The sequence below is a fragment of the Drosophila miranda genome, chromosome 4 (genome assembly GCF_003369915.1).
Source record: "Drosophila miranda strain MSH22 chromosome 4, D.miranda_PacBio2.1, whole genome shotgun sequence".
In the NCBI taxonomy this organism is placed as follows: Eukaryota; Metazoa; Arthropoda; class Insecta; order Diptera; family Drosophilidae; genus Drosophila; species Drosophila miranda.
Genome location: NC_046677.1, coordinates 2,787,123 through 2,800,744, shown reverse-complemented (window position 1 = coordinate 2,800,744; position 13,622 = coordinate 2,787,123). Strand labels below are relative to the sequence as shown.

Sequence of the window (13,622 nt, the reverse complement as noted above, 5' to 3'; positions counted from 1 at the left end):
AAAATGGCATTTTAGTTAAAAATGCCACATGGTAAAGAATTTTCGCTAATGCATCGACATCGAAAAACTATTTCAAACTTTTTCATAGATCCAGACGGTTACCGCATAAATCGTCGACTTGGCCCAGTATCCACCACAATAAAATTGACAAACCGGCACTTGCGGCAGTTTTCAACTGAAGACTTAATGAGCTGCAACAAAATCAAGGCAGAACTCGGGTTAACAATCCCCAGGCAACGTGTGAGCCCAATTTTGAACGAAAACTGTAACCTCACATATCAAAAGAAAGTGGGCAAACGCCGCTTAACTAAACGTCATAATGATGTCATTTTTGAAAAACACAAGTTCTGGGACCACGAATTATAAAATTTAATTTTTAGTGATGAAAAAAAATTGAATTTAGACAATTCAGATGTCTATCATATATATTGGAGAGACCCGCGCCAACTTGCTACAAGCCAAACCATGGTGATGGATCGCTTATGATATGGGCTGCCTTTAGTGCTAAAGTCTCAAATATGTTCAATATCCGGCCGGATAAATGCTCAAGCATATATAGAATTGATAGATAGTGAAACTTTTTCAGCAAAAGTCTATGCCTGTACAAGGCAGTACAAAACCTTAAAAGAATTAAAGCAAGCGATCGTTGCAGAATGGAATAGGATAGAGTTATTAACTCTACAAAACTTGGCAGGCTCAATGCCCAGTAGGCTGAATAAACTTCAGGACCATAAGTTCAACTGCATTAATTATTAAGAGAGTTCATTTCCCAAAAACTTGTTCTTAGGAAATTTTTTTTCCATACAAAATATATTTTGCTGTTATAGCCATTTTCTATGTCAAACATATAAAACTATTTTTTTTTTTTGTTATTAAAAAAATTGATTTTATGCCTTTTTGTTTTGTACTTATTAACAGATAAACAAATAAAAATAAAAAATAAATCAAGAAAATACGTGTTGAAAAAATACGTCATTAAAAGCAGTGCACATATAACCATTTTACTAAAGTATATCCTAACATCATAGCAGTGAATATACATACCTTTGTAACAGGTTGAATTGCAGCTTTAACACTTTCCAAGTTTGTTGGATCCACAAATGTAGCAGATATTCCCAAGCGTGAGGCTACGTGTCTGAAACATATTGCCTATTTAATGACTTCAGTTAATTATTCTGATTATAAGATGTTCATTGCTGCTCATTTATGGTGTAATAATTGGAAGGGTTTTTTTACGCGCGTGAAATGAGTTGCGCAGCCGCTGCAATTTGATTTATTTTTTCTGGCTATCATTTCTGATCATTAACAGCCGAGTCGTTAGAGCTAGTGGTTTGACGACTAGTTCTCAAGGACTATACGAGCTAGAGCAACCAAATTTGGTATCCACACTCCTGTGATATTGCACTGTTACAAGTGTATTTCAAAATTTCGCCCCGTCCCATCATGCACCCACAAAGGACAAAAATGTGTGCCATCCACAGTTTTGAAGATACGAAAAAACTAAACAGTACTATAGAGAATCTACCAGACTTCCGAAACTGGATCAAATCGGATTATTATTATAGCCAGAAGCAACAAATCAATTTGCAGTGGCTACGCAACGCCGTCTACGTGCTTACTTATTTTCTGTCCCTCTCTCAGAGACTTTTCGTCGTGCGCCCTCTGGCGGAGAGGAGCCTGATTGAGTATCGGGCATAAATGTAGAGTCGCGGACGTAGCAGCGACTCACAACGCTCCCCTTCGTTTTTACTTCATGTTTTGAAAAACATCAACATTTTGATGTGGTCAAAATAATAGTAGGGATACAGAAAGTTTTTTAAATTATGAAATCAACTACATTTTTTGCATGGTTTTTAGTGTTTAATAATACTTGAATGGTTTATTTAACAGTCTTAAGGTTTTATAGTTTTGGTTTTTTTGTTATTTGGTGTCGCTTTCATGGAGCATGGCGCGAAAAGCGCGAAATAATTAAAGTGTTCACTTCAGAAGGAAAGTAATAAGTCGAGGTGGTTGTTTAGTAAAACCCGAAGTCGGCGAAGTTAGAGTTAAAAATTGTTTTTTTTTTTTGCTTCCGTAGATCTTGAATTTCCCCCAAAATAGAATTGCAAAACTGTAAAAAACGGCGGATACTTAATAATGGGTTGAGCGAGATATTTTTACTACGCAATTTGGCCAGTATACATTTATACGTTTGTATATTGACCGAAATTATCTACCTTATGCCTCAAAGAACATGCATCTGTTTTGGGGGGTCCCCTGGGTCTAAACATTTTGAGGAATTACCATAGTTGTTTTCTGTTATTATAATCTGTAATTAGCTAAATTACTATAAAAATTAAACATTTTTTGTGAATGTGCTCCCAGGTCTTGTTATAAAGGGAAAAGTTTTCACTTGTCTCAACTTGTCTGGGCACTACTATTATTTTGACCGCAGCTATATGTAAATGTAATGTTACCTCACAAGTCGATTTGTTCCACCATACACATCATCGCCCACAATTATGTGATCTCCACTCTTCAGCATTGTTAGCACCGCAGTTGTCGCTCCAAGTCCAGAAGAAAATGTTAGACCATACTTTGCATTGTCAAGCGCAGCTAAACAGGTTTCCAAAACGTTCCTTGTGGGATTACCACTCCTCGAATACTCATATCCCTAAAAATGGATTTAATATATACATTTTTAGATATCGTAAAAGACTTAAGGTGTTTCTTAGAATTAGGTTGTATTTGGGTATGTGAGCCAAGGATTTGGTGGCGGTTTCTTAGAAGTCCAAGATGTCTTAAACCGTTCCTACTCTTCCTTGCAGCTACGACAGTAAGTTTTCCTGGTATGTGCCCATTATCGTGTCCATTCGGTCGATCACATAGTTCTCTCTTTAGTTTGCTGCTTCTCACCTGATTTTTCTAAAGCGTTGAAAGGAATATTTTTGGAGGATCGGTGTTTAAAGGTCATGATACAAATCTACATAGTTATGTAAGCCTATCTTTGTTATATGAAAAAGAATGGCTTAATTGACAGACGGACAGACAGAAATGGCAATATCGACACGATGTGTCGATATACGAATATACTTTATTGGGTCGGACATCTACAAGAATCTAATAATCCCTTTAATCTTTAAGTACCAGGAATAAAAAGTGTATCAAAATTATTGTTTATCAACTAATATTTCGTTTTTAACCTGTGGGTTAAATGAACAACAAAATTTACAGGTTATCTTGCGGTCAAAATTAACACAATAACAAGGCTAGACGAAGTGTTCGAAAATATTCTAATTACACTAGTCAGCAGCCGAAAAAATGTACAAACTTTTTCTAACAAATTCTACAAAAAATTTTATTTATTAACGTTTTTACAGAGATAACCTTGCATTTTTGTATATGTTACCCAAGCTTAAATAAAATTCTAATACTGAAAAGCTGATGAATACAGCTATCAATTGACCCTTTGCAGCGTAAGCTTTCCGTATTATACAATCAAATTATATTTATACCCGATACTCAAAATGAGTATAGGGGTATATTCGATTTGTGGTAAAGTCAAGTTTGTTTCAAAATTTTGCCACGCCTCTTTCGCCCCCGTAAAGGACGAAAATCTGTGGCATCCACAATTTTGAAGATACGAAAACACAAGAGAGAATGCCCATTTCTACCTGTCTGCTGATTCTGAATCAGATCGGATTATTATTATAGCTAGAAGATACAAATTACATTTCAGTGGCTACCATAGCGTAGAAACGCGCTTACTCATTCTCATTCTTTGTCTCTCTCTCTCTGTATGTCTCTCGAGCTCCCCCAACGGAGGGAAGCGAGATGAAACGACTGGTGTTGGCTGGTAGCGACAGCCAAGCAGCGATCACTAAATGCGATTACCTTGAACTCGACCACAGCAGCAGACTGCAGCAAATCTCTTCACGTCATAGTTCATCAATTTGCTACATGTATCTGTATCTGGCTTATATGGGTCCCGGGGCATCGGGACATTGAGGACAACTGTACAGCAGACGAGATGGCCCGATTTAGCACTATAATCCCCCTTCTCCAATGCAAGGAGAATATTCGTATGCCAATGGCCACCTGTAGGCTTATCATAAAAAAGCAATTATAGCGCCTAATAGACAATATGTGGATATTAGTGCTACGATGTCGAATAACTCGGCAAACATGGCCCAACATATATATATATATATATATATACAAGAAGTGTAAGTCTCAGCTCTGCAAGCTCGGCAGAAAAATGCGCTCCCTCACAGGACATTGGCTATCAGCACCAACGCAAAAATGCTGGGGTGGAATAAAATGAAAAAAATATTTATTTTTATGAACATTTTGTTCAAAATACTATGTTTGCCAAAAACACCCAATTAGTGAGGAAGTATGTACACAATGGAGCGAAACCGACCTAAGTGTTTCAAAAAATGAAAAATAAAAACCAAAAAACTCCCATGTACTCACTTCTTATTAAAATTAAAGTAAATAATAATATTAACATTTTGTGCATAGACCCATATTAGATATTACTTTTTTAATACGGTTTGGAATGCTCTTTATCAAATTCCTAAAAATATCTTAGGAATACGATTGCATTCCGCATCTACACGTCCTCAGAGATCGCCTCGGTTAGATGGCGCTGATGTGTACTGCCCAAGCCGTATTTTCACGATTGGCCGTAGGTTTTCAATCGTATTAAGTTCGGTTTGAGTTCTTTGAGATGGGATGAGATTTTTAATTAACCAGCCATTCTCGAAAAATTGTAGCAATTTGCTTCGGATTCCTGTCTTTTTAAAAATTTATTTAAATTCGGGATAGATACATTTCTCCGGAAAATTAAGAAGTTAGGCTTGCAGAAGTTTTAAATAGTCCTTTCTGAACAGAATACCATCAATTTTTTGTAGAGGACCAACGTGCTACCATGTAAAGCAACTTTAATTATACATAGTAATATGAAATATTGAAATAATTTGGCTGCTCCCCACTGTATGTATACATTTTTCTCAGGTCCCCGCCAGCGGGCGCACACTGCACCAGTAAGAGTTTGTGAAAGAGAGGGAATTTGTAAGCTCGTGGAAGGAGTTGTGGGGGAAGAAGGGGTTTTGGAAACGGTTGAAACGAACTGGATTCAGTGTGACTAGGCGTCAAACTAGACGGACCGACGGCCATACGGATAGACAGACTCGGTTATTGATGCTGATCAGGAATATACAATGTACATACTTTATAGGGTCGGAAACGCATCCTTCTGGACGTTACACACATTCTTTTTCCGCACAAATCGAATATACCAACATGCATATATGTACATATACTTTTTTTAGAGTGCTAAACGCAGCGGCCACTGATGTATGTATGTAAATATCAGTAAAGACTTAATTATACCTATGGATATGCATGTAGCCTGTCGAGTTCGAATACATATGTACTTATGTACATACATATGTATGTGTCTACAGAAACAACATAAATATGTACATATATGTACATATGTACCTACACAATTTACACATTTAATACGTCGATTCTTACACAAACTTCGACTTCTATTTCGACCGATCGGGATCGTAACAATTTACATATGTACATACATACATATGTAGGTATTTATGTATGTATGTACGGCAATATCTATTTCAACACATTGGAACACTTTTATTGAAATGTAATATGTATATGTATGTAAATAATTGCAATTCATAAGGATATCTAACTTTTTCTGTTTACCAATAAAACATTTGACATATTCGTGTGCCATTTAGACATACATATGTACATAAATATACATATGTATATGTACATACATAAGTATAAGCATACAGAATACCTGTTCATATTAATGTGCATGATAATCCATGCCTATTTATTGGAAAATTAACATGGTAATAAAAGTAATCACATTTCCTTACCCTGTGTTCCCCCGGCGCATCTTGTTTAAAAGTAGTACTTAATGATATTGGGGGTATTACGCAAGCGCTTTTCCATTGTTCAGGACTCTGTCCTGCGTGAATGGCTTTTGTATCAAAACCATTTGGCTGAATTTTAAAACTCATAATAGCAGACTGAGAGGCAAGAGACACGTTAGTTGATGCTTATAGAATTGATTTTACTTAAATGAACAAGATCATCAAAAGAAGTCACGTGGCGTTTTGAATTCTATATTGAATTGTTCCCAATTTCAATTACTTTAGAAATTTTATTTCGTTAAAATTCTAAAAAACTATCGTTTTTGTGTTCTTGATTCCGAGCGAAATTCAATCCACTGTTGAGAACCACTGACTCTATTAGGATTAGTTACGCGTTGTTATAAATGTATGGCACACGCTTCTCACCAGTTTAATGTCGGCATAAATGTATTTTTTTTTTTTATTTGATTCCTGAATTACAATAAAGAAAAAAAAATCATTTTAGAACATTTTTGCGGAATACCCCTTTTATTTTTTGAGCGCTTTCAAAGTCAGCTGATGCAATTCAAATAGTAATGTCTATATTTTGTAACATTTTTCGTAGTTTATTTAAAAATGTTTAAACTTTTGTTCTCTGGTTGCATTTTTGTAGATACATTTTTTTGTTTCATTTCTTGCCTGAAAAGTTTTGAGTCAACACATACACTTTTTCGTAGAATTTAGAAATTTTAAATCTGGTTTTGTATCCGGCCAAAATATGTTTCTGAATATTATTTTTAGCCAGGCTGCGTTTTTCACTTACTTTACGTTTACTTTTCGATTTAAGGGGCTTCCGGTTTCACAAATCGATATATTTAATTTTCTCTTTTAGCAAACAAAAACAGCTGCTTTGAAAATGTACAGCGTGATAAAAATGTCTTTATTTTTTCAATTGCTTGCTTTGAAGCAAAAAGTTGCAGAAAGTGCGCAAGTTAGGAACCCCTTTGTATTTAACATGTCTGAGAGTAACAGCATGCATATTGAAACTTAAATCATAAAAGGAATTTGTTTCACTTACATTTGGATTTAAATGTGGCCGGAAACAGCTCTCTTTACCCAGATATCCTGTTACGTGCGTGTTACAAGCATTGTCGGTGCTGTTACAAGCACAGGCTGTGCTGTTACTTGCACATTTGTTTATGCGCAAACATAAATTTCTTGCCAAAATTCCGATAAACAAATCAGACTGCGTCAGCTGTTTGCACCAAAACGAAAAAAGTGGTTGCCCTGACCATTTATTTCCGAGTCAAATTTGAGGTTGGGTTAAGAAAAAATTATTTATAAAAATTTATAAATTTATTTATAATCGTTCGTTCTCTTTCGTAGTGACCAGACGGGTTTTTGTTTTGCGCTCAGCTTCTTTTCCATTTATTTTAAAAATAAACCTTGATAAAATCCCCTTTTAACCGACAGTAAAAAATTTTTTTTTTTTTTTATCAATTAACATAACGCAACGTAACCCAGCTTGAGCCTTGGCCTGATCCAGCAGGTAAGGGGAGCCAGAGTTACGTTACGCTATGGGGACTTTATTGTACAGATACTTATATTAGCATTTTAGGTACAAATTATTGGGGCTGTAACTTATTATTATTATACGTACATAGCTGTCTACGAGCTGCTGTTAGCAGCCGTAGGCAGCAAATACGATGCTTTGAACAGCACGAAATCTCCTCTGCCGGCAGTGCTGCCGGCGCAATCATCATTGTGGGGAAATCTCTCCACTTTGGCAACAGTCCGTTTGCCAGAGGGGGGGAGAGGGAGTGGGTAGAGCTAAAGCATAATACTCTTGACTATAAGTTAAGTTTAAATTTAAATTATCGACTAAGGGGAAACATTATGGTTGCCTTACATTGGCAGAAAAGGGAGATTATATATACATATATGTTATCTATTCTATATCTTTTTTTTTTTCTATTTGTTTTTGACTTGTTTTCAATTCTCTTCTGCCCACTGGTCCGGGGCAGCCAGAGCTTTTGCTTGTTTGTTTCTGTCTGTGTGCGCTTTCGTTGGCTTGGCTGACCTCGCTCTGCCGCGAGTGCTATGGCAGGTAGAGCAACTAGTACCAGCACTATACATTCCTGGCATGAGAATTCGCCTGAATGCCAGCATATAGACAATCTGTCAGCTTGGTCATTTGTGCAATTAGTACATCCATTTTCTCTTCCAATTTCTAAATAGCTTCAGCAGCGGCGGCCGCATGCTTGATCCGCTCCTGTGTCAGCAGTGTGATGAGGTAGTCCAGCTTCTGGCTGAGTTCATCGCTAGGACGGACGCTTTGATTACTCACTGTGGGCTGGAATCCAGCTGTGGTCGCTGTGGGTGGAACCGACTGCCATACCTGCCTCCCTGGAAGAGGCTGGGAATGACTCGCTGGCTGCCTTGTGCGGAGTGCCTCGGCATAGCTGCTCATCTGAGCTGGAGGAGCAGGAGCTCTTGCGCCTGAGCGCGCTCGCCGGCGGCTCGGCTGCTGCAGTGCTGGAAAGCCCTGCTGGTTCATGACGGGTGGCTGGCGGGGACGCCGTAAACCCTGAGCGGCGGGTAGGCATTGAAAGTTTACTCAACATCCTGTTGGTCTGTTCTAACCCATTTTTCCTTCTGTTGCAGTATTCTTTATATTTGATGCAACCACGGTAGCTGGCAACATGGGGACCATTACAGTTGGCGCATTTCGGCACATCCTCCCGCTTCTTGTGGCAGTCCTTGGGGTCATGCTTCTCCCCACACTTCAGGCATATAACTGCACGGTTGCAGTAGTTCTTGGAGTGCCCAAACATCTGGCATTTGTGGCACTGGGGAACGCGCGTATGGGCTTCTCGACCTTGATCCGTTGGGTGCAAATTGCCGTTAGCTCATAAATACCATTATTGTTCTCCTGTGGCTCAAGCTCGACCTCGAATAGGTCCAGTGGCTCCTTTGTAAATCTCTTTAGTATATTGGCAATATGCCTCACCTTGTAGCCAAGTCTACCGAGCTGTTCACGCACCCAGTCTGTGGGTGTGGAGCGGTGCAGGTGACGTATGACGATACGCATACCCCTTTTGCTTCGCAGGCGAAATGTATGGTAATCCACACCTTCCCCCTCAGATAAGAGCCGAATTAGGGCCATATAGCCATCTATTGTGTGGCACATGACTTTTAGAGACCCATTATTAGCAGTCTTGGTGTCATATGTGCCTGCGCCAATGGCATTGTCAATGCATTGGAGCAGGGGAACGATCTCAGAGACATTGGGAATGTATATAGGGGCTGGCCGCACAATTCTGGCGTCAGCAGTAGCAGCAGCATTGGGTGCGTGCGCAGTGGTGGGGGCAGGCGGGGGGGTGGTGTGAGAAGTAGAGGGCCTGTTTGTGGGAACAGGTTCCTCGGCTTCCGTCTCTCCCTCGCTGCAGTCAGTGTCAACATCCATGTCGTCATTTGCTACGTCGTCAGCATCCGAGAGTATATCGAAGTAGTTCGTGATATTCCTCTGGCTAGAGTCAGGCTTCTCCTTGGTGATTGCTGTCCGCTTAATCTTCTTGGCCGACGCCTTTATAATCGGCGAGCCCAAGGTGGTCGTCCGCTTCTTGTTCCGGGCCTCATACTCTGCCATCAGCTTAGCAGTTGCTTTCTTCTCCATTGCCAGTTTCTCCCGCTGCTCCTTGAGGATCTCGCACAGAGTCGGCTGGCTCAGCACAGGTGCTGCAAGGGCACCAGTAGAAACTGGAGGACGTTGAGCGGCGTGGGCAGCTGCACGAGCAGCACTAGCAGTAGTAGGAACTGTAGCAGCTGGAGGGCGCTTAGCTGCGGCGGCAGCTACGCGAGTAGGGGCGGTGGCTTTGGCAGCACAGGCAGCTGCAGCAGACGCTCTGGTTAGCATGGCAGCGGGGGGGGGCTAGCAATGGCTTGGTTAACAGTGCAGCGGACGGGGCCTGCATCAACTTGGCTGCAGCGGCAGCTGAAGTTGATGGCATGTCACTAGTCAAGTCTGCCAATGAGGTCGAGCGACAGGAAAGGGGGCGTAGATCAGTCTGTGAAATTCCCTGCATTAGTAGCGGGGGGAATGCAGATCGTCTTCGTTGTCCGAACAAGTGTGAAAATGGTGGAGGGGGTGGGGGACAGCAGCGGCTGCAGCCTACCCCACGTTTTTTCACTTTCGGCACTTTGGTTATGTTGTAGGTCAGTGAAAAACTTATACACGGCACAACACTTCGCGTTGCCCGGAATGTGTGTCGTATGCAGCGGCGGCGATACGTAACTAGCATAGCGCAACGTAACCCAGCTCGCGCCTTGGCCTGATCCAGCAGGTTAGGGGAGCCAGTGTTACGTTACGCTATGGGGACTTTATTGTACCGATATTTATATTAGCATAATTAGTACAAATTATTGGGGCTGTTGCTTATTATAACCGACAGTAAAAAATCTGTTCTTTAGCGCGAGTGCATGCCTATTGTTTTCATAAAAACTGAATTTTTGATATAAATTCTGTGCGTTTGTTAATCGTTTGTTTGTGTGTTGCTTTCTGTAAGTACGCTCAAGCTGAGTTTAGCCCGCTCTTATCCCGTAGCCTTTGCTGTAGCTATCACTCTCTCCCAATTATCCAAACTCAATCAACTGTTCTTTCTCTCTCGCTCTTTAAACTTTCTGAGCAATAGCGCTCTCTGTTTAGTAGCTCTCGCTATAGCCGCTCTCCAACCTCTCCAAATTTTTTGTTGCAAATTTTTAAATAAATATATATTAAAAATGGAAGAAGCAGATCACCCACGATCAGGCGAATGTCCCCTGCTGGCTCTGCGACAGCGTAGTGCACTCAATATGCGCTGGATTTTCTGGACTCGTAAGTGATGCTATAGCCAAACGTAATGGGTTGCATTACAGTTGCGAGGCATGCCGTGCGGTGGAGAATGGTATGGTCGCTTTTATGAGGCAGACGCGGAAGGGCTTTAAGGAGCTGACCGTTGGCTTTAAAAAGCAGTACGATCGGCTCCTAGCCATGGAGTCTCAATTTGGCAGTCTGCAACTGCTGAACGAGTCTCCGAGGCGTAAAAGGGTCACTCCGCGGGATCTGCAAGTACCAACCGTCACTCAGCCGTGCGCCGCCGAAAAACTGACTCCGACCACTCCCGGTGTGGAGCAGTTGATCTCGTTTGCCACTCCAAGGGCAACGACAGCTGCTGGCGATGCAGATTCGGTAGCCGAATTCTTCGCTTCGGAGAACGTGCAGCCAAGTACGTCTGCAGCGTCCGTTCCCTGATATTGGTGACAAGTTAATGTCAATTTATCAATAAGTCATATATTTGTTTCTTTTTGCAATTAAGATTCGTTTTGTTGTAGCTTGAATTTTATGACATATTGTTAGCAACAACTAATTAATGGCAGGTTTTTTTTTGTAACCCAACCTCAAATTTGGCTCGGAATTTGGTCAGGTCAACAACACTGACGAAACTAGATTCGATTACGTTGACAAAAAATAGTTTTTTTGCACGGAAGATTGGTTCCAGAAAAAACCGTGTTTCTCTGAAACAGAAACATATATGTAAATACACCTAATTCTGTTTTTACGGTAGATTCGTTCCTGAAAAAAACCGTGTAAAAAAAGAAAATTATATGCAAAAATAGGTGATTGGTTCCTTATTTCTTAAGCCTATTAATATTAGGGAAATGTTGTTAGGGTAGATTGGTTCCTGAAAAAAACCGTGTAAAAAACGAAAATCATATGAAAAAATAGGTGATTGGTTCCTTATCTCTTAAGCCTATTATTATTAGGGCAACAATTAAGAAACGTTGGAAAAACAAATTTAAGTATAAAAAATGTTATTACCAAACACGTCTGACTGCATTGATAGTTCACAAAATACTAGCACATTTCTATTGCAAGAAATGTAATCCCCTTAAATTTTCACAAAAAGGGAATTCATCTAAATTGTTGCTATTTACAATTGCTCTGACCATTAAATTTGCTTATATGAACGTATGTATACGCAAAAAAACGGAAAAGAAACAAATATGTCTTATTCACTTTCTCTTCTCTTTATTTTTTTCGTTTGGTTTCTAGCTGCTTGTGAGCTGTATGTGTTTTTTTTTTTTAATCTATTTGTGTTATTTTAGTCCGCGCTAAATATAATAAAATCGCGTAAAAAATTTAAAAATGTTGTATTTTCAAACCGTGTATAAGAAGACCGTGTAAAAACAGAATTAGGTGCACAAGTTTTTAATTAAATATGCACGTATGGCTTGCGAAGACTTGGAAAATGCTGTTTTGACTACGAAGTGCCACATAATTACATAAGCATGATTGGCACCACCATGTCGTACGAATGCGAATCAGAAGCTAGCCCCACAGAGCTGGATGAGTTAATGAAAATAATATAAAATATATATTAAATATCACTTCAATACAAAATTGTCAACAAAATTATTTATGCTTTTTTTTTTTTTTAATTTTCAGCTTTTTTTTTTTCTTCATGTTAAAAACAGATTTTTACTGTACAAGACTGTACAAGAGGCGATGCAATTATTGATAAAATTGTTTCTTATTTATAGGTAACAAAAGGTACAAAAGTGCTGAGTCTGTAAAAATATATGTTTGTGTATTATGGATAATTTTATTGTCTGGTGGGCAATTGCGACATTTTGATGGTCAGCAATAGCACCTTTATCTTCGCCATCTGCGGAGAGAGTGCATTGTCAGCAGAACACCCTGAAGCGGCTAGTGTTTTATCGTGAGGTATTATATTACATATTAAATAGAAAACTGTGACACGGTGTCACTGTGTTATGCCAACGGGTATTATAAAATATTACTTATGCATATTTCTGCAACTGAACATTCTCCCGGCCGTTGAACAGGTGTTAAACCATCGTTCAAATCGTCGGCAAATCGGCGTGTAAGTCGAAGGGGGGTGATGACACGGTTTGGGATTTGATCGGATCGGGATTTGATGGCCTTGGTTTCCGTAGTTGATACTTGTTTTGGAAAATGTAGGCAGTAATCAATAGAATTGATATTGCTAGTGTTGCATAGGCAGCGATTTGATGGTGCTGCACGGTGGTGAGATGGTGTGGCAACTCGTGATTATTGATGGCGTAGATCATTAAGTTCTTGAAGATAGTCTGATGTCTGGTTCTTCAGTTGCCACATTGGTGGCGAGGATGATGTCTCGGATTGGTTTATGTTACCAAGCCAAGTGTCTATGTTCCACCTGATCAAGCTGTGCACAAAAATCACACTAAGCATTTTTCTACGGTTAACTAAGGATGGGAGGTTTACTAATAGCAGTCTACTAGAGTAAGATGGGGGGCTCCCACCCGCATCCCAGTTAAGGCCCCACAGATCAAGGAGTAACAAGTTTTTCTGTACTGATTCTTTACGGTCCTGGTGTACTTTGTACTGAAGGCACCATACGCAGGAGCCGTATTCTAAGATCGGACGAACTAGCGAGGTAGAAAACTTTAGCTTGGTGTCTAATATAACACCAATATCATCCACCAGTGTAATTCTCTCAAGAGAACCACCACATAGGGTAAAGGGAGCCAAAAAGGGGCTAGAACGATGAAATGTCATAGCTGTGCATTTCGAGGCATTAAGGTGTAACAAGTTTGCGTGTGTTCGTGTTTGTGTTGTTGCAGTGAGTGAGTACGCATTACATTGCATTGCAGTCCGCTCTCGTCTGGTAGCTTTTGTTGTGTTATCACTCTCTCCCTATCACC

General features: G+C 39.9%; 1 protein-coding gene across 1 annotated transcript in view; it reads right to left on the bottom strand.

Annotated features, from left to right (window-relative positions):
- Positions 1–6,287, bottom strand: part of LOC117188663 (cystathionine gamma-lyase) — a 32,264-nt gene extending 25,977 nt beyond the window's left edge. Inside the window, exons 1-3 of the mRNA XM_033392852.1 lie at positions 5,901–6,287; positions 2,457–2,653; positions 1,045–1,135 (exon numbers count right to left, since the gene is read on the bottom strand). Of these exons, the coding sequence (XP_033248743.1) occupies positions 1,045–1,135; positions 2,457–2,653; positions 5,901–6,044 (432 nt within the window). The 5' untranslated portion in view covers positions 6,045–6,287. The remainder of the gene's footprint in view (positions 1–1,044; positions 1,136–2,456; positions 2,654–5,900) is intronic.
- Between the last annotated feature and the right edge of the window lie 7,335 nt (positions 6,288–13,622).